A 22212-nucleotide genomic window follows, 5' to 3' on the forward strand; every position below is an offset into this window, starting at 1 on the left:
TATATACAGTATATATATATGTGTGTGTGTGTGTGTATATACAGTATATATATATGTGTGTGTGTGCATGTGTGTGTGTGTATATACACAGTATATATGTGTGTGTGTGTGTGTGTGTGTGTATATACAGTATATATATGTGTGTGTGTGTGTATATGTGTGTGCGTGCGTGCGTGCGTGCGTGCGCGTGTGTGTATATATATATATGTGTGTGAGTGTGTGTGTGTGTGTATTTGACATTATAATTAAATTTTTAATAATAACAATTATTATTTTGTTGCTTATTTTACCAGATAATTTTGTTAAAAAGGTAAATATATATATATATTACAAATATATATGAAACTGTATTTTAATTTATATTTTAATTATTCATGTATAACTTGTATGCAATATACACTAGAGTTCAAAAGTTTGAGTTGATAAGATTTTCCATTTTTGAAAGATGTCTCTTGTGCTCCTCCAAGGTTGCATTTATTTGATTGAAAATACAGTAAAAACAGTAATATTGTGAAATATAATTTTTATTACAATTGAAAACAACTGCAGCCATTGCCTCACGATCCTTCAGAAATCATTGTAATATGCTGATTTGCTGCTTAAGAAACATTTCTTATTATTGTCAAAACATTTTTGTGTATACACATTAATGTGCAAAAGTCTTGATGTCTTAAACTGACTTAAAAATGGTTTTAAATCAGTTTAAGATCTCTGTGTGGAGCACTGGGTCCTTGTGCATACAAAAGTCTCACTGCATTATTACAATTAATGGCAAAAGAAATGTAATCTGATATTTCCTACTGACACACTACAGCAAAACATAGAAATAACTGGCTTTTTTTGTTGTTGTTGTTGTTGAAAATACTAAAAGCCTGACACTTGCAAAGTACTGTATATTATGTCATTACAGATCATTACAGTTAAGCAACTTCTTGTCAGTTCCAACACTTCTCTCGACAGATTTTTATCAAGAAAGCAGAGTGACTGGTGTTCAACAATACCTCATGACTTCACCGGGTCTCTGCTGCAGGATGGAGTCTGCTCAGCACCGCCACATGAGCCCCTCACGCGAGTTTCTTTAGCTTGGTCCAATAGCTCCAGCTGCTGACGACAAGCTGTTCTAGCAGGTAGAGAATGCCAAGCGATGGCACTCAAAGACGTACAGCTCGTGCTGCCAGACGCACCGCAGACGACTGAAGACGCTGTATTTTGTAAACTGTATTTATATGTATATATATATATATATATATATATGCCCATGGTTGAGTTTATGTAACTACACTGGTCTATTGTCAAGGGCTTCCTGAGCGGTCTCGCCCATTTCACGAAACACTTTGACATGAGCCCCTCACGCGAGTTTCTTTAGCTTGGTCCAATAGCTCCAGCTGCTGACGACAAGCTGTTCTAGCAGGTAGAGAATGCCAAGCGATGGCACTCAAAGACGTACAGCTCGTGCTGCCAGACGCACCGCAGACGACTGAAGACGCTGTATTTTGTAAACTGTATTTATATGTATATATATATATATATATATATATATGCCCATGGTTGAGTTTATGTAACTACACTGGTCTATTGTCAAGGGCTTCCTGAGCGGTCTCGCCCATTTCACGAAACACTTTGACATTCAACAATTGCTGCTTTTGGAACAAAAGACTCTTAATTTCCTACTCGACATTCGATTTTCAAAGTTGAATTTGTGTCGGTAATTAGTTGACAAATGATTCTGTTTAGGCTACTCCAAATGGTGTCTATTTATTGTATTTATTATGATACATTAAGAGTACACCCGGCCGTGCTAGATATGTGTTTGTTCGTGCACAGGCCTAGCGTGTGTTTCCAAAGTCAGTCCAAAAGATGCGCTATACTGAAAGAGCAACTTTTATTGTAACTAGAGTGTATGCTGCAAACCTGTTTCTTCTAAAAACCGAAATCGCTGGACTTTTCTTGATATAATTCAAATGAAATCAATCACAACAAACAAGAGGGAAGCCTTTTACATTTATTATTATTATTATAATTTTTTACTTTCCAATCAGACATATTATTTCTTGCAATATGTTGTTTTTCCTCTTCCTGCCTTAATGTGACGCAGTAGTGTGCTGATGTGGCCGCATTTTAAGATAAACAGAAACAGACCTCTGGGTTATTATATAGAGAGACCAAAGTATGGCTTGAAATCTGTCCAGCTCATTGTCAATCAGTGCGCTGGTATGCTCAGTTTGCTCTCTGATAATAGAAATAATATTTATCAGATGCTACACAAATTTGTCAAGGGTTCTGATATTTTTTCATGCCTTAAAATGATTCACTATATCGCAATATAACACTGATGGTTATAGGTAAAGTGAGCAATCAGCATGTTTGACAAGATCTTGAGCTACAGAGCAAAGTTATCTTCAAGGAAAGAAAAAGAGAAAGCTTGTGCTGTAAGATAACACCATCTGACCTACAACAACGCTGATGTTGTTTTAGAGGAGAGTCAGTTCCCTGCGGACAGGTCGAGGAGAAATACAGCGCCATCGTCTTTTACTATCCCTGCCCTGTTTTCTCTTGATTAGCCCATTTGATCCATGAACTCGATTGAAAATGTAATGCTGCTGCCAAACATTTTGAATAAAGACCAAGTCCAAACTTGACTACAGTGTTTATATGTTGCTATGGTTGCAAAGTATTGTTTTTATACTATCATCAATGTTTTGAGCATGATTATAAATCTAGAAACAAAAGAAATATCTGTCTATTATAATCTTCTCTTATGGCAGCTTTGTATTTATGGAAGTCAAATCACTTGTAGCTTTGAATATGCTATCTGTCATTATTGCCATGCTGATTTATAACAGGTGCCTTTGATTCTGGCCCTCCCAATTTCTGAATAATATCTTACTCTATCCGGTTAAAAAAATCTGTAAGATCCCCAACGTTATTTATGAGGTCATGAAGACCCTTGGGGCGTCTTTATTAGTGAGTTTGATATAAACACGGTTAACAGGTTGACCAGCCACTGACAGCTGCTCTACCTGTCTCACTGCCCTGGAGCCGGTCATCTGATGTAAATGAGACAATGGCCACCTGAAAAACACCTGGGGTCTGCTCTAAACACTAAATACAGGAATCAGGTTTCACTCGCATGACAATAACCAGCAATAAAGAATCTATTCACAGTCTCACACTAAAGGATGATCAATTAAATGGGCAAATCAGCTTGAAGGAGAACAGATGGAAATATATGTGTGCTGTCAAGGACCCTTAAAGGGATGAAGATGAAGATTTTACATAATTTGACATTACACTCTAAAAAATGCTGGGTGAAATACAACCCAGTGCTGGGTAAAATAGGGACAAACCCAGCAATTGGGTTGTTTTGACCCAGCGGTTTGGTTAAATGTTTAACCCAACCTTCTGGGTAGTAACCAAACCGCTGGGTCAAAACAACCCAATTGCTGGGTTTGTCCCTATTTTACCCAGCGCTGGGTTGTATTTCAGAGTATTTTAGAGTGTACTTACTGTATGACACCAAAACTGTTTGGATACCAATATTCTTCAGAATTTAAATTTTTGTGTGAATTATCCCTTTAACAATGAAGAAAACGTTGTGTTTGCTTGTGAAGTTAATGCTAGGTTAATATCTATCATAATGCCGCAATGTAGCATGATGTCACAATTCCTAATGTCTCTAAATGTACACATTTACCAGAATTTGTGTAACAAAAAAAAAGTAAGGTATCTTGGTATTATATGTGTCTACAAATCTATTTATTATTTTCAAACATTTAGACAGAAGCCTTCATGACAACAATTTTCATCAAATGTTTGTCCAAACTTTTTACTGCTATAAAATCTAAAGCATTTAATTTATACCACTTTGGCATGTGGACAAATTGTTACTAAATAAAAAGTAGGAATTGGATTGCTTCCCAAGTATCCAAGGCTGTGTTCGGAATGGCACACTAACTTACTGCTTACTGCACAGTGCATACTGCCTACTATTTTTTTTAAGAATAGTGTGTGAAACAGTATAAGTAACAAATAATGTTTCAGAGTGGTGTCGTCACATGAAAATTAACATTAAACACTGAACATTAATTCAGCACAGCTGTTGAGGCTGTTACCTTACAAATAAATCTGCAAACCATTCTTTTTACAAAGGCTTGCTAATAAGGGTTCATACTAGTAAACAATACTATATTGCCCAATTGATCTCATTTCATAATTAATGAACTTTACATACTGAACAAAACTGAATCGACACTGAGCTGTCTTTAACTGAACAATGATATTACTTTCTTTTTGCTATATTACGATATATTCTGGTTACACCAGTGCAAATAATGATAAATTCTGTTTAAAATAGGCTAGCAGTATTTTCTTAAGCAAGAGGTTGTGTAAATAGTAGTTAGGTGGCAGATATTTATACATCAGTACTGTAGTACATTATAAAACAGTATCCAATAACATATTGAGTGTAAATTATCATATTTATTAAAATGATTAAAGCCCTCCCTAGTCCCTACACCTACTGCTAACCATACCCAATAAACACTGTATTATTAATGAGGCGTTTTATTTCCAATTTTCAAATCTTTTATTTTTATAGAAAATAAATGCCTTTCCGATTTGATATGTGATGGGGAAAGGAGAAGAAGGAGTCTGACAAAATGCGGATTCGAACTCGGGTCACAAACAGTGCTGTTTATCGCAGTCAGGCATTGGTGGGCGGAGTTAATGTAAATAGTCTCTGCCAATAAATCAGGCTATTTGCACTTAGAGTAAATATACACTCTGTTTCTTTTTAGAGCTGCTTTACAGCGGAATTGAATTCTGCTTGCATAATTTAATTTTTTTTACATTTATATATTATATTATTGCAATATTACTATTATTATTTAATATCTTTGAAACAATCTGTACTGCATAAAGCGCTATAGCTATAAAAGTGAGATCATTTTCGGAAACGAGAGAGATTAACTCTTTCCCCGCCAAACAGTTTCCCCGTTCCCTCTGTTATACGCTCGGGGGCGCTCTTAGCATCTCCTGAATGAGTCTAGAATGTGCCGATCAAAAACACATGCGAGGAAGACGCAGAAACAGCGATCTGGTATGTAATGTATGCATATGCATATGAAAAACAATGCGATCATCAACAATAAACAGTATATAAATGAAAACTGCCTAATAATGTTATGAGTGAAGAGTCGATCCCAGAAGTGGCAAAGGACCGTGCAAGCTTTGGGGTGTTGATGGAAGCCATCTACTGCATCTTTGCTTTGATCATCCTACTGAATATGATCCAGATGTAGCCTAGTATTTGATAAAAACGCGATTTTTTTTAATCATTTATTTGATAAAAACCAGCGGAATTGAATTCTGCTTGCATAATTTAATTTTTTTTACATTTATATATTATATTATTGCAATATTACTATTATTATTTAATATCTTTGAAACAATCTGTACTGCATAAAGCGCTATAGCTATAAAAGTGAGATCATTTTCGGAAACGAGAGAGATTAACTCTTTCCCCGCCAAACAGTTTCCCCGTTCCCTCTGTTATACGCTCGGGGGCGCTCTTAGCATCTCCTGAATGAGTCTAGAATGTGCCGATCAAAAACACATGCGAGGAAGACGCAGAAACAGCGATCTGGTATGTAATGTATGCATATGCATATGAAAAACAATGCGATCATCAACAATAAACAGTATATAAATGAAAACTGCCTAATAATGTTATGAGTGAAGAGTCGATCCCAGAAGTGGCAAAGGACCGTGCAAGCTTTGGGGTGTTGATGGAAGCCATCTACTGCATCTTTGCTTTGATCATCCTACTGAATATGATCCAGATGTAGCCTAGTATTTGATAAAAACGCGATTTTTTTTAATCATTTATTTGATAAAAACGTGCTTTTTTTTTTATAAAACGTAATTCGAGTGTTGATTTAAAAAAAACAAGCTTGAGGCTAGAATAAAACGGTTTTGTTGTTGTTTAAAAGTAGAGGCTTTGTTCTTTATTTTGGTTCAGATATTAATAAAACAAAATATTCTGGGGGTCATGAAATTTGAGTGAAAATCATCAAAAATGCTGGCGGTGAAAGAGTTAAGGTATGTCCTACTAACCATACTGTTTTTCGATACGCTGCAATATTGTAGTTTACAGTAACATTTACATATGAAGGTGTTTATAATGACTATTTCCCGCCTCCAGTTCACTCACGCATTTAAAGATGAAACATCAAGTGGAGCGCTTGTGTTCTGGGAAACAGTATCCCATGCAGCATCTCCAGATGCATACATCAGATTTCAGCAAATGTAGCAGGTAATCCTGGAATAACATGCATACACAAAATCCACATACTATTCACAGTATACACACTTTCTTTATTTTGGTTCAGATATTAATAAAACAAAATATTCTGGGGGTCATGAAATTTGAGTGAAAATCATCAAAAATGCTGGCGGTGAAAGAGTTAAGGTATGTCCTACTAACGATACTGTTTTTCGATATGCTACAATATTGTAGTTTACAGTAACATGTACATGTGAAGGTGTTTATAATGACTATTTGCCGCCTCCAGTTCACTCACGCATTTAAAGATGAAACATCAAGTGGAGCGCTTGTGTTCTGGGAAACAGTATCCCATGCAGCATCTTCAGATGCATACATCAGATTTCAGCAAATGTAGCAGGTAATCCTGGAATTCCATGCACACAGAAAATCCACATACTATTCACAGTATACACACAGCATACTGCAATATAGTACGAGTTGTATGGTAGCATGCCATTCCACACACAGCTTCTGTAATGATTGCAGTGTACTATATTTAGCAGATTCTGGCAAATATAGTAGGTCATCCGTTTATTCCATGCATACAGAAAGGTTGCATACTACGCACAGTATACATACTGGATACTGCAGAAATAGTAAGAGTAGTATGACAGTATGGCATTTCGGACACAGCACAAGTATCCGTCATCTTTCGCGTCTACCCTGATGTGTCCAATAAGCGTCTATTTCCGTGTCCTCGACGGCCAATCAGGGGTGTCCACGAGGTGCAGGTCGGGGGCGGAGCCCACAGTCTATGACAGACATGAACTCTGGACAATCATCATCTCGCATTGTCCAAGAGGCGTGTCTACGCTGAATGCAGTAGCCAATCGGATGCGCGTGGAAGGCGGAGCCTCTGTTTCTGGCTGTATCGTGTATAAGCGCACGTGACGCTGGAGTCGCAGGCGGAGTGCTGCATCAGTGAGCAGGGGTGAGTACGCTACAGCTGCTCATATGAGCTTTAGTAGACCTAGGAGCCGTTCAGTTCATGTGCGATACGGCTTGCCGATGTATTATTGTCAGAAAGCGGGATTACATGGTTCAGCCAGAGAGTAAAGCTAGAGTATGCGCGTAGAGCTAAAGGCCAGCTGGTCAGCGAGCTGCGTGAGCTAAGCTAAGCTAAGCTAAGCTAACTGATACAGGTGTCACATCAGTAAGATCACAGAAACCCGCCTCATGTGGTTTTCTTGTCAGCGGAGTGAGGTGAGAGCTGCAGTGGGCTTCTCTAATGTTGGGGTGGGCTGAGCTGCTGAGAGAGATGTGCTGAAGAAGTAACTGAGGGAAGCTAACGGTAGTCAAACATTGATGTACCTGTTTTCAAGTTGGGCATGTCTCTGCACATTAAAATGATTGTGTACATGTATGTAAGATTTAATTCATTTTTTTTCTTGAACATTATTCGTGTGTGTTTAAAATATTCATTCATATGTATAGTTAGATGGTAGGTGTTTCTAATATTAAATACATGGTCGGTGCACATAGATACGCGCATGGTCAAATATCACTCAACCTAATCTTTTGCTTTCAGTCGGAGTTCATCAATGCATGTTTGTGGGATGGCATGCATGGCTGTGTGGGGGATATAATGCGGAAAAGCCAAACCGGCTGAGCTAGTGTGCAGTTGAGCCGTCATTTCCGCCCTTTCAGAGGAAAGGCAGAGGTCACGGGAGAGAGACTGATGTTTGCATGGGCCAGAAACTTAAATGAGTTGTAGTCAGATTATTTCCCAGCAAGAAAATGATCGTCCTGACCCTCTTGTGGGTTGTTAACATGTAACTAGGTGTTTTCAGATTCTGGCACTTTGAATGTAGAGCTCATTTTCGACCTTTACGTATAACCAAAAGATCCCTTTTCTGGTGTTAACTCTTGTCAAGACGTTTAACGCTTTCCTAACACTGTCATTCAAGCTCCTCGTTGTTGATGGCTATGTCATTTGAATGCAGTTTTATTAGTTCACTTTAATGACCTGTATCTTGCTCGGAGTCACACTTCACTGGTGCACTCTGGGAAGGTTGTGTGTAGAAGGTCTGCGGTACCTTCCCCCATCATCTCAAGCCCAGATCTGTGGCACTCGAGCGTAAAGAGGCTTAACCATGTGTTCTGGAAGTCTATGCATTCACTATTGTGTGCTGAATTGAACGAACCCCCGGTTAGGCCATGCCGGGACCACCACATGTGGCTTAATCTCATGGAAGGCTGACATAACGAGCGCCTGCTCTGGACGATCATTCAACCAGCACTTTGAGCTGTATAAACAACAAATATAACTTACAACCGACCAGTTGCAGAATAACCTGCAATATGATGATCGAGTCTTGTATCAGCCTGAAGGTGTTTATAATGCAAGAACTGGCTGGCTGTGCATGGCTGTCATTGTAATGATAGTTATCTAAAATGTTGTAATGGGGCATCTGCATATGTTTTTATTAACACCAGAGAGAAGTCTATAATTTCCCTGGAAGATCCTGTTATGATATTTTGATTTAAAAATTACAAGGTACAAAAACAAACAGACGATTAAACTTATGCATGGATGAATTGTTCCTAATAACTTCTATATACTTAGAAAATAGTGAATTTTCATTTCATGCCGAAATGAAAATATTTTAGCACACAAAAACACTTTTTGAGTTTAACGACGCAAACGAATCATGCAGAGTTAAGCTAATAGATTCTGAATTGATTCAGTTTGAACTCATTAAAGGACATGAATTGTGCTTAGCAACACTAACAGCGTTTTTACAGCAGAAATTACGATTTTAGACACCGTTAACATCTTATACTTGCAAGTCGTGGAAAAAGGAAGGACAGCTAAACTAGTCTAATGACAGGATCTTTAGGAAACTTAATGGCCTTATAAAACCATGAAAATCATTGTTATATCCACAGTGTTGCTTTCACTTAAATCAGTAAAATCATATTACATTATATATTGTGCATAATCAGTATCACCTTTTACAACATACTAAATAAGTGGACATGAAATGTGAGTTTAAATTTTGTCATGTGAAAAGGAAAGACTTGAAACTAGCACAGCTCTGTAGGAAAGTGTTGTATACACTTCAGATAGGTTTGCATATCAGTCATTTTGCAAACCTGTCTGACCACAGGACACTGCAGTGGCCAGAGAAGACTGGCTGATCAGAGCCGCTGATATGTATGGGTCAGTCGGAGCCCGTGGGCTTCATCAGCGTGTGCTGTGGCGGCTCTAATGGATCAGTCGTATTTAATCAGCAGAGCAGGTCTCTGCTCAAACTGGATTTGAAGCAGCTCACTGTCAGTTAGCACTGCAGTGTTAAATGTCTTCCTCTTTCAGTCCCAATTGTTTGTTTTATAGGGGGCAGGATGGAGTCTGTCCAGTCCAGAGCGAATGAATCTGCTTTGTGCACAGGAACCGCTAGACCCCCTCTAGTGAACCTTCATAGAAATGAGTCTGTTCTGTTGCGATGGTTGGTATTGCAGTCTAATTAATGGGCCGATAAGTCTGTCTGCTTGAACGATTAACAGAAGTGTTAGTTCCCACGTGTGTGTGTGTGTGTGTGTGTGTGTGTGTGTGTGTGTGTGTGTGCATCATCTCGCATTGTCCAAGAGGCGTGTCTACGCTGAATGCAGTAGCCAATCGGATGCGCGTGGAAGGCGGAGCCTCTGTTTCTGGCTGTATCGTGTATAAGCGCACGTGACGCTGGAGTCGCAGGCGGAGTGCTGCATCAGTGAGCAGGGGTGAGTACGCTACAGCTGCTCATATGAGCTTTAGTAGACCTAGGAGCCGTTCAGTTCATGTGCGATACGGCTTGCCGATGTATTATTGTCAGAAAGCGGGATTACATGGTTCAGCCAGAGAGTAAAGCTAGAGTATGCGCGTAGAGCTAAAGGCCAGCTGGTCAGCGAGCTGCGTGAGCTAAGCTAAGCTAAGCTAAGCTAACTGATACAGGTGTCACATCAGTAAGATCACAGAAACCCGCCTCATGTGGTTTTCTTGTCAGCGGAGTGAGGTGAGAGCTGCAGTGGGCTTCTCTAATGTTGGGGTGGGCTGAGCTGCTGAGAGAGATGTGCTGAAGAAGTAACTGAGGGAAGCTAACGGTAGTCAAACATTGATGTACCTGTTTTCAAGTTGGGCATGTCTCTGCACATTAAAATGATTGTGTACATGTATGTAAGATTTAATTCATTTTTTTTCTTGAACATTATTCGTGTGTGTTTAAAATATTCATTCATATGTATAGTTAGATGGTAGGTGTTTCTAATATTAAATACATGGTCGGTGCACATAGATACGCGCATGGTCAAATATCACTCAACCTAATCTTTTGCTTTCAGTCGGAGTTCATCAATGCATGTTTGTGGGATGGCATGCATGGCTGTGTGGGGGATATAATGCGGAAAAGCCAAACCGGCTGAGCTAGTGTGCAGTTGAGCCGTCATTTCCGCCCTTTCAGAGGAAAGGCAGAGGTCACGGGAGAGAGACTGATGTTTGCATGGGCCAGAAACTTAAATGAGTTGTAGTCAGATTATTTCCCAGCAAGAAAATGATCGTCCTGACCCTCTTGTGGGTTGTTAACATGTAACTAGGTGTTTTCAGATTCTGGCACTTTGAATGTAGAGCTCATTTTCGACCTTTACGTATAACCAAAAGATCCCTTTTCTGGTGTTAACTCTTGTCAAGACGTTTAACGCTTTCCTAACACTGTCATTCAAGCTCCTCGTTGTTGATGGCTATGTCATTTGAATGCAGTTTTATTAGTTCACTTTAATGACCTGTATCTTGCTCGGAGTCACACTTCACTGGTGCACTCTGGGAAGGTTGTGTGTAGAAGGTCTGCGGTACCTTCCCCCATCATCTCAAGCCCAGATCTGTGGCACTCGAGCGTAAAGAGGCTTAACCATGTGTTCTGGAAGTCTATGCATTCACTATTGTGTGCTGAATTGAACGAACCCCCGGTTAGGCCATGCCGGGACCACCACATGTGGCTTAATCTCATGGAAGGCTGACATAACGAGCGCCTGCTCTGGACGATCATTCAACCAGCACTTTGAGCTGTATAAACAACAAATATAACTTACAACCGACCAGTTGCAGAATAACCTGCAATATGATGATCGAGTCTTGTATCAGCCTGAAGGTGTTTATAATGCAAGAACTGGCTGGCTGTGCATGGCTGTCATTGTAATGATAGTTATCTAAAATGTTGTAATGGGGCATCTGCATATGTTTTTATTAACACCAGAGAGAAGTCTATAATTTCCCTGGAAGATCCTGTTATGATATTTTGATTTAAAAATTACAAGGTACAAAAACAAACAGACGATTAAACTTATGCATGGATGAATTGTTCCTAATAACTTCTATATACTTAGAAAATAGTGAATTTTCATTTCATGCCGAAATGAAAATATTTTAGCACACAAAAACACTTTTTGAGTTTAACGACGCAAACGAATCATGCAGAGTTAAGCTAATAGATTCTGAATTGATTCAGTTTGAACTCATTAAAGGACATGAATTGTGCTTAGCAACACTAACAGCGTTTTTACAGCAGAAATTACGATTTTAGACACCGTTAACATCTTATACTTGCAAGTCGTGGAAAAAGGAAGGACAGCTAAACTAGTCTAATGACAGGATCTTTAGGAAACTTAATGGCCTTATAAAACCATGAAAATCATTGTTATATCCACAGTGTTGCTTTCACTTAAATCAGTAAAATCATATTACATTATATATTGTGCATAATCAGTATCACCTTTTACAACATACTAAATAAGTGGACATGAAATGTGAGTTTAAATTTTGTCATGTGAAAAGGAAAGACTTGAAACTAGCACAGCTCTGTAGGAAAGTGTTGTATACACTTCAGATAGGTTTGCATATCAGTCATTTTGCAAACCTGTCTGACCACAGGACACTGCAGTGGCCAGAGAAGACTGGCTGATCAGAGCCGCTGATATGTATGGGTCAGTCGGAGCCCGTGGGCTTCATCAGCGTGTGCTGTGGCGGCTCTAATGGATCAGTCGTATTTAATCAGCAGAGCAGGTCTCTGCTCAAACTGGATTTGAAGCAGCTCACTGTCAGTTAGCACTGCAGTGTTAAATGTCTTCCTCTTTCAGTCCCAATTGTTTGTTTTATAGGGGGCAGGATGGAGTCTGTCCAGTCCAGAGCGAATGAATCTGCTTTGTGCACAGGAACCGCTAGACCCCCTCTAGTGAACCTTCATAGAAATGAGTCTGTTCTGTTGCGATGGTTGGTATTGCAGTCTAATTAATGGGCCGATAAGTCTGTCTGCTTGAACGATTAATTAGTTCCTTAGTTCCCACGTGTGTGTGTGTGTGTGTGTGTGTGTGTGTGTGTGTGTGTGTGTGTGTGTGTGTGTGTGTGTGTGTGTGTGTGTGTGTGTGTGTGTGTTTGCGTTTGCTTCTAAATCTGCTGGAGACATGTCAATTTCAGGCATATTCTTCTTTGAACTAATGTGAGTTTTGAGTAAATATTGTATGAAATTAGTGTTAATTTAATTACTTTTCTCAGTCCAAAAATCTGGGAGCACTGTCAAAAGTTGCTTTTTTTTTTTTAAGTAATGTTTTAGAATAAAAACAAAATGAACCACAAAATAGTTGGTTTTTTTTGCTTTTATTTCTAGTGCACTAATCATATTAAAGACTTGTTTGTTTGAGAAAGAAAAATGCTGTAGCATTTTACTTTTTCGTTCAAATAGCATATTGGTCTGAAAGCATGCTGTTGCTCAAACAGTGTTTCAGTCTTTCTCGAAGGGGAAACAGTGAGTTTTACTGTTAGTGTTGATTAACCTGTTTTCATTTCCACAACAGTTTTATTTTTAGGCATAAATAATGCTTATCTTCATTTTTTTTGTTAAATCAAACAGTGGTGGTCTTCACTTAGCAAGTGTTTAGATGCTTTTGCGTGAGTCTCTGCATATTTAATTTTGCCGATGTCTTGTGTTGCTTTAGCTCGGATGCTGATGTTAACCTCTGATTAGCTTTAATAGAGCTGATGATGGAGTGCTTGCGTTATGTGTTGTCTGTAATCTCTACCCCCACACATGATCATTAGTTCAGTGAGCAACAGATGGGTCAGGAGTGTATCCTGTGACCCCCAGCCTCACAACAATACTCTCTCTCACTCACTCTCTCTCTCTCTCACTCACACACTCTCTCTCTCTCTCTCGCGCTCGCTCTCTCTCTCTCTCTCTCTCTCTCTCTCTCGCGCTCGCGCTCTCTCTCTCGCGCTCGCGCTCGCTCTCTCTCTCGCTCGCGCTCGCTCTCTCTCTCTCGCTCGCGCTCGCTCTCTCTCTCGCTCGCTCTCTCTCTCTCGCGCTCGCTCTCTCTCTCTCTCTCGCCTCGCGCTCTCTCTCTCTCTCTCTCTCTCGCGCTCTCTCTCTCTCTCTCGCGCTCTCTCTCGCGCTCGCTCGCTCTCTCTCTCTCTCGCGCTCGCTCTCTCTCTCTCTCGCGCTCGCTCTCTCTCTCTCTCTCTCGCTCGCGCTCTCTCTCTCGCTCGCGCTCTCTCTCTCTCTCGCGCTCTCTCTCGCGCTCGCGCTCTCTCTCTCGCGCTCTCTCTCGCTCTCTCTCGCGCTCGCTCTCTCTCTCGCTCGCGCTCGCTCTCTCTCTCGCGCTCGCTCTCTCTCTCTCTCTCTCGCTCTCTCTCTCGCTCTCTCTCTCTCTCTCTCTCGCTCTCGCGCTCTCTCTCTCGCTCGCGCTCTCTCTCTCGCTCGCGCTCGCGCTCGCTCTCTCTCTCGCTCTCGCGCTCGCTCTCTCTCTCTCTCGCTCTCTCTCTCGCGCTCGCTCTCTCTCTCTCTGTTTGTTTGTTTGTATTTATAGTTTAGATATTAATGATTTATGGCAGATATCTCAAGAGTTATTGATTTAGATGGTAACAATATTGTGTATATTGTTGAATATAAATGTAATTCGAAAAAAAAAGTTTTTAAACCGACACCCTTGGTTAGGTGGGTGTGACATGCAAATATGGTCTGATTAATTTGTCTGGTTGATATATTATGTAGGGTTACTCAAAAAAAAAAAAAAAAAAAAAAAAAAACTGACATCACAAATTCAGTGAAACAAATATATGCAGTCAAAGACTATAGAATAACCAAGGCGTGTCACTCATAGTTTTGAATGGGGATAAATGCAATGCTCAATATGGCCGCTCCATCGAAGGAAGCCCCGCCTTCTGAGTAAAAGAGCCAATCACTAATCGGTAAAGTCATCGTGTCACTGCAGCTGCCGTTAGAAGCCTAGATATATATGTAGATGCCTCATTAGCGACTGTTTCTACTGGCTGCTATACATAAGCCGTCCGCCAAATTGAAGGGTCAACTTGACGTCATAATCAACGAATATCTTTGGTTCCACCCCTCTCTCGAATTCTCACCTGCGATAGGTTATCCCGTTTCTTCGGGAGTTTAAATCCCGGCGGTTTTTACATCCATCGGCTGTGCAGGATTGTGGCATCTTCGAATATTCATTATTATGGTGAATGACGTCACGTTAACTGTTGCAAGATGGCAGAGGTTTCTACATGCTTGGAGCTGTTGGATGAGGCATCTACCTATACATATCTATGGTTAGAAGTCCCGGTTGCTATAGAAACATTCAGCGTTAGATGTGCGCACTGGCTGGTCTAGCCTGAAAAATAAGCTTTTTAACGCCATTTGAGCAAAAGAAACAACATTTATGAGACGGAGTTGTCAGATTTCATTGGTGATTTCAAATATGAAATTTAATCGTAAGCTTGGTGAACAGTTTTGGAGAATCTGAAGTTTCTCCATTCAAAAAGATAGGAGCTGCGCTTGCATGCCCGAGAGGTGTTTCAAAGATGGCTGCCGAGTGCAGTGACTTGCCTTAAATAGACTTTGATGCGGTGTGTGTTTCGGAGTGAAGCATGGCATTGTGTTCTTATACACATGAGCAGCTCCTGATACAGTGTTTTCAGTTTCTCAGAGTGGCTCAGTTCACAGTAAAAATCTGCTCCTCACAAACTCTTCTTTGCATCTGCTCTGAGTTTGGGTCACTAAAAACATGCATTCGAAACGTGCTAACCATCTTCTCAAATTCATAATGAGAAATGCTTAATTTATTTTTACAACAAAATAGTTGTCTAATGTTGCCTAATTTTGAATCACAATTGCAATATTTTTTTAATCTAAAATTTTACTGATTTTTCTGTTCTCAAACCGTGCAGCCCTAGTTCATGTGGTTTGTTTGCAAGGTTGGTCAAGTCTTGTTGTTTGTGTGTACTCCAGTAAAAGTCGTTTTTGTTTTGTTTCGGCTGCCATGGTGACGTGTTGCTATCAGATGCTGTTGGCACCACTGCATCAGTCGCGGTAATCCTGAGTGTGTTAAGCTCATTAGCACAACCGTCTGTGGTGTACACCGCCTGTGTGTGTTTGAACACGACCGGGTTGCCCGTTTAAGGCTTTTTGCAATGTTTATTGATACCCCTGAGGAATGATCTGACAGCGCTGTAAAGCTCCGCTCTTCAAGCGAATGACAGTAATCACATGCTCACACTAAAGAGAGAAAGCAAGGGTTTGTGGGTCATGTAATGGGATGAAATTGAGGTGGTCATTAGAGTATTTATATTTGCTTCTGCTGGCTCACTCCAAATGATACTTCAGTTGAAATGACGCTCATAGTGACTATAGAGGGCAAACACTTGGTTTATCCACCACAAAACACATGTTTCATGTTAAATTTCTGCTTATTTAGTGTTTGTTTGCACATGTTGGTGTGTGTGTGTAATCTCATTGGGGTAAATCTTATTAAAGAAAAGGGGCTGATGCTACATAACTCCGCCTTTCTGCCATCACCGTGGCGACTGTAGTCATGGGGACCCTGAGATGGCAATATGTCCACTGCACACACCACAGTCTGCAAATACCACAGTCCGCTGTTTACATCAGTGTGCGCACCTGTCTGTGAGGACTGGGCACTGTGACGTGAATGTACCATGTGATAATGGAAAAGAGTCTTCAGAAGAAATTCTGCTAACAGTGTATCACTTCACATGTGCTGGTGATGAAGTCCTGATGTGTTGTGGGACTTATAGGGCTGGGTATAGTTACAGATTTCACGATTCAATTCTGTTTCACAAGCTCTTAATACGATTTGATTTCGATCAATATTATCTTGATTCGATATATTTGAAGAAATATATCAGGTACAGATTTTTCTTAAGGAAAATGATCTCTCCGCTAATGCTATTAACTATTCAGGAACCCTGTCAAATTGGTACATGCAGGGCTCCAGACTGCGACCAATGGTCACATTTTGCGACCATTTTTTCTGCCTGTGCGACTAAATAGTGTGCGGTCGCACTGGCGCGTCCACTGCGTTGGTCAACTCATAAGCGCTGCAATTTCTGTTGCATATGAGAAACATCAAACGGCAAACGAAACTGAAAGCATAAAGAAACAGCGTCGAGTAACAGTATACTCGCCGCGCGCAGCATAAATTACGCGCATATTGAGGAAACGATGGATGGTTTTCAAGCGAAAGTCAAGTAAAAGACCGCTTCTTAAACCAGAGAAGGTGATCATGCTGGTATTCTTGTGGGGGGGAAAACATGCAATGCATTTTTGAAAAACTTATCTTTGCTGTTTACCTCACGTTACGCTATGGAGGCTCTCTTTTATTTATTTATTTGATTCCTCAGAGTTTGCTAAGTGTTCTGTAATTTATTAGTCTGTATATAATACAGCATGTGATGTGTGCCATGCCTCGTCTTATTCGTTTTTGTTAAAGGTGCTGTATGTAGGATTGACACAGAGTGGTTGAACTAGGTATTGCAGTCCAAATTCAAAATATTGGAGAGGGTTTTTCCACCCGGCCCTCCTCCTCAGACTTGACGCACACACGCTGTTTGCCAGATTGACGACACCAACAGAAACGAGCGCACTTGACAATGAATGGAATTAAATACGCAGTGTTTCCCGCCAACTGGCAACCCGGGGTGCCGAAATACAATTGGGTAAACTGGCAGTGGGCAGGTTTCACAAACCAAAACAGAGACCGACATTCCGGCCCGGAACGCACATTTTCAAAGGAGAATAACTGACTGTAGCATTGTTTTTCAGATAAACAAGTATGTTAACTTAGCATGCTTCTTAAATATCTGCAAACATATATTATGGAATTTTTATGCTTTAGTAGAGTAAAGAACTTACATACAGCACCTTTTAATAAACGTTTTGTAAGCTAGTGTGTCATTGTATCTTACTAATTTATTGTTGTTGTGCTTTTTAATTAAGAATAACAATGAATCCATCTTTTGTTTGTCTTAAAAAATGAAAGGTGTGGAGATGTATGCAAGCAAAACGGTAACAACAAAATCGCGAATTCAACGGGCAGGTTTCACAAACCAAAACAGAGACCGACATTCCGGCCCGGAACGCACATTTTCAAAGGAGAATAACTGACTGTAGCATTGTTTTTCAGATAAACAAGTATGTTAACTTAGCATGCTTCTTAAATATCTGCAAACATATATTATGGAATTTTTATGCTTTAGTAAAGAACTTACATACAGCACCTTTTAATAAACGTTTTGTAAGCTAGTGTGTCATTGTATCTTACTAATTTATTGTTGTTGTGCTTTTTAATTAAGAATAACAATGAATCCATCTTTTGTTTGTCTTAAAAAATGAAAGGTGTGGAGATGTATGCAAGCAAAACGGTAACAACAAAATCGCGAATTCAACAGTGAAAGCATCCGAAGCCCGCGGCTTAACACAGCAAAAGAGAAACTCCCGTTCGCATATACTATAGTGGTGTCTATAGTACTGATGATAAAGAATGGGTTGAATGTTAACCACTTTCATTTCCATATAACTATAAACTATGATAAAAGTTCATCAGCATGCATTGAATAATCCCATGTTGTAGCGCAAAAAAATATATAAATATTGCAACCAAATCATGTGCTCGTGCGACCAGCTGAGAAATTTGGTTGCAAAAGAGCGACCAGTGGGAAGAATGAGTCTGGAGCCCTGTACATTACTGTAATAATAAAGGTTCAAAATAGCTACAAACTGTTAAGTTGGTATGTAGTTTTAGATATAATAATCAACACTCAAATTTTAAATGGTTGTTTACAAACATTTAAATTGCGCATAAGGCAGTTTTTTTTATAGACTTTTAACTAATTGTTTGTGCTCAAGCGATTGAGCTTGTTGAATCATTGGCGAAGCCTGTCGGTGAGACGGAGCACTCTGATTGGCTGTTTAGTTGAGCGAATCAGCTTAGCCACCTGCTGTATGGAGAGTCATTTCCGCTCAGACGCAGTTGGTCTTTGCAGTGTTCAAGCTCAACAGACGCAGACAATGTGAGACGGCAGTACATTTCCTTTCATTGCCGCTAGTTCTTTGATGTTTGTTTGGTATGTCTGAGCCTTAAGGACAAACTTCCAGTCATTGACCCTTAACACACACAGGTAAACGTGCGGTTAACTGTTTGATTTGTCTTGTGCAGATGTCACACCAGCATGATCATACTGAGATTTTACACGGCAAGAGCTGAGAGAACATTTTCAGTTTAAGTAGGTCTTCAGGAAAATGTTAGGTGGTTTTCCAGAAAACTGATTGATTGAAAGGCTATCAGTTTTCAAGAAGTCCTGTATGATTTAAACGGACAGTTCACCTAAAAATGAAAATTCTGTCAACATTTACTCATCCTCAAGTTGTTCCAAACCTGTATAAAATGATTTCTTCTACTGAACATCAAAGAAGATTTTTTTTAAGAATGTGGATAACCAAACAATTAATGGTCCCCATTGACTTCCATAGTATTTTTCCAAGAGGGTGAGTAAAGTTAAAGCATCACAGAATTTTCATTTTTGAGTGAACTATCCTTTAAGAAAACTCACAGCCAACATCATAAACCATAGACAACCAGCATGACTGTCCTGACCCATGTCTAATTCATTCCCTCTTGTGTCTGTAGACTATGGATCTGAAGATGCGGTTATGTGTGGCGCTGCTCTCTCTGAGTCTGTGTCTGGGCCTCATGAGTCATGTGAGGGCACAGGAGGAGGCCGATGACATGGAGATGGATGTGGAAGATGCCATCGATGACATGCAAGAGGAAGATGTTGAGGAAGAGGAAGAAAAAGCCCCCAGTCCCCCGCCTGTGCCCACGGTTAGAGCGTTACCTGCTCATACTGCGGCTGATTGTAAAATGTGCTTTACCTAGACAACACACCAGGATCTTCATGCTTAAATGTAGATCTCTGTTCATTCTGCTGAACTATCACCCATGTGTTGATCCAGGGACAGAGGCTAGTGGCGTTTAATAACCGTCTGAGCGACCTAAACCAGCTCATAACCACCGCAGCGCTATACCTTAAGCTCAAAATAGCATCCACTTCTTGAGATTTCTTGAGAATAACGAGACTTGATGCTTGATGGGAAGTTATAATTGAGATTTAGCCAGAGCAGCGGTAGTCTGTGTTTGTTTGAGGTATTTGATCTGCCAATAATTAATCATGTCACTTAAAGGGCAAGTTCACAGAAAAATAAAATTCCGTCCAGATTTACTGTCCCTTATGTCATTCCAAACCCGCATGACTTTATTTCTTCCCTGTAACACAACTCTCTGTGTAAGCTTAAACGTTGTTAAATATAAAATAGTATTATGCTGGTGCAACGAGGTTAACATCTTCCCCAAACGTCTTTAGGTGACATATAAAGCTCCAGAGCCGATGGGAGAGCACTACTTTGCCGAGTCATTTGATAAAGGAACACTTCAGGGGTAAGATGTCTATTATCCTCACAACAGAGAGGTCATATATTGAAAATGCTTGTCATAAATACACTGATGTTCAATAGTTTGGGGTCAGTAAGACTTCTAAAAATATTTTTGAAAAGTCTCTTATACTCTTTAAAAAAAAAAAATTCAAATAACTGCTTTCTATTTGAATATATGGTCAAATGTAATTTATTTCTGTGATCAAAGCTGTATTTTCAGCATCATTATACCAGTCTTCAGTGTCACATGATCCTTCAGAAATCATTCTAATATGCTGATTTTTGTTGCTTAGGAAACGTTTCTGATTGTTAATAGTGTTGAAAACAGTTGTGCTGCATAATATGGTTTGTGAAAATTGTGATCTACTTTTTCAAGATTCTTCGAATAGAAAGTTCATAAGAACAGAATTAATTTGGAATAGAAATATTTTGTAACAAATGTCCTACAGGCACGTTTAGTCCGATTAATGCTGCTAGGCTAAATAAAATTATTAATGCCTTTCAAAACAAAACAAAAATCTTATCAACTTCAAATTTTTGAACGGTCATGTAAATCATTTGAAAATATTTGTTATAAATGAGCAAAAAGAGCCTTTGTTTGTGAAGTGTTTTTCTAGATTGTTTTTTCCCCCCATCTAGATGGGTTTTATCCCAGGCCAAGAAAGAGGGCATTGATGAGGACATTGCAAAGTATGATGGTAAGTTTCGTGTCCTATTTCATGTCCAATTACTCGTCTAATTACTCATTTGTAATCGTAAGAAAAGGTGTGTATACCTGAATGAATTGTTCAGCATACAAACAATTAAGAAAAACAAACCTATGACTCGTGGACATTTATTGATTGGTTAAATTAGCTTGTTTTGGTGCGCTTTCTCACAGCACGTCCCAGAACTATCACGTTAAATGACTAGGTGATGTTACGCTGCAATCCAGGGCGCATTCACGACGGATTCTGACTGCCTCCACGTGTTTTCAGTGATACAATCTCAAAACGTTTTGGACCCGTTTACACCTGTATTTAATTAGTGCTGACCCTTGTGATATATGCAGAATCAGGTGACCTGTATTGCTGTGTATATACATAGTTGAATGATAGCATATGAGCTGGACACAACACTTAATGTATAAGATGCAATTGTATGTGTCCTCACCTCGCTCTTCCCTGTCTGTCCTCACAGGAGGAGTTTGTGGATAAGACTCCGTACACCATCATGTTTGGGCCTGATAAGTGTGGTGAGGATTACAAACTGCACTTCATCTTTAGACACAAGAACCCAAAAACCGGCGAGTTTGAGGAGAAGCATGCTAAGAAGCCCGACGCGGACCTGCGCACATACTACACAGACAAGAAGACCCACCTCTTCACACTGGGTAACAACACGCATCTCATCCTGCTTCCATAAGCGCCACCTACTGTCAAAGAGTACATTTACATGTTCATTCAGCCCGTCTGCTGTTTTCCTAACCGATCTAGTGATACAATCTCAAAACGTTTTGGACCCGTTTACACCTGTATTTAATTAGTGCTGACCCTTGTGATGTATGCAGAATCAGGTGACCTGTATTGCTGTGTATATACATAGTTGAATGATAGCATATGAGCTGGACACAACACTTAATGTATAAGATGCAATTGTATGTGTCCTCACCTCGCTGTTCCCTGTCTGTCCTCACAGGAGGAGTTTGTGGATAAGACTCCGTACACCATCATGTTTGGGCCTGATAAGTGTGGTGAGGATTACAAACTGCACTTCATCTTTAGACACAAGAACCCAAAAAACGGCGAGTTTGAGGAGAAGCATGCTAAGAAGCCCGACGCGGACCTGCGCACATACTACACAGACAAGAAGACCCACCTCTTCACACTGGGTAACAACACGCATCTCATCCTGCTTCCATAAGCGCCACCTACTGTCAAAGAGTACATTTACATGTTCATTCAGCCCGTCTGACAAAACAGACAAATCTCATATGAAAGTTGGACAGAATTCCTCATGTGTGTCAATGTGTCCTCCTGCAGTGCTGAACCCTGATAACAGTTTTGAGATCCTGATTGACCAGACAGTGGTGAACAGCGGCAGTCTCTTGAATGATATGACTCCCCCCATCAACCCCCTGGCCGAGATTGAGGA

The 22212-nt window shown here is 40.0% G+C and overlaps 2 protein-coding genes across 2 annotated transcripts in view; both read left to right on the forward strand.

The window, feature by feature from the left end:
• mgat4b (alpha-1,3-mannosyl-glycoprotein 4-beta-N-acetylglucosaminyltransferase B) overlaps window positions 1–1323 on the forward strand; it is a 146648-nt gene extending 145325 nt beyond the window's left edge. The window contains exon 15 of the mRNA XM_016237254.1: window positions 961–1323. Within this exon, the coding sequence (XP_016092740.1) occupies window positions 961–984 (24 nt within the window). The 3' untranslated portion in view covers window positions 985–1323. The remainder of the gene's footprint in view (window positions 1–960) is intronic.
• Window positions 1324–9984: 8661 nt separating this feature from the next.
• Window positions 9985–22212, forward strand: part of LOC107554653 (calnexin-like) — a 21949-nt gene continuing 9721 nt past the window's right edge. Inside the window, exons 1-7 of the mRNA XM_016237233.1 lie at window positions 9985–10045; window positions 19277–19471; window positions 20010–20083; window positions 20719–20812; window positions 21259–21451; window positions 21629–21651; window positions 21757–21949. Coding sequence (XP_016092719.1) covers window positions 19280–19471; window positions 20010–20083; window positions 20719–20812; window positions 21259–21451; window positions 21629–21651; window positions 21757–21949 — 769 coding nt within the window. The 5' untranslated portion in view covers window positions 9985–10045; window positions 19277–19279. The remainder of the gene's footprint in view (window positions 10046–19276; window positions 19472–20009; window positions 20084–20718; window positions 20813–21258; window positions 21452–21628; window positions 21652–21756; window positions 21950–22212) is intronic.

The sequence above is a fragment of the Sinocyclocheilus grahami genome, unplaced genomic scaffold (genome assembly GCF_001515645.1).
Source record: "Sinocyclocheilus grahami isolate Dianchi unplaced genomic scaffold, SAMN03320097.WGS_v1.1 scaffold509.1, whole genome shotgun sequence".
Taxonomy (NCBI): Eukaryota; Metazoa; Chordata; class Actinopteri; order Cypriniformes; family Cyprinidae; genus Sinocyclocheilus; species Sinocyclocheilus grahami.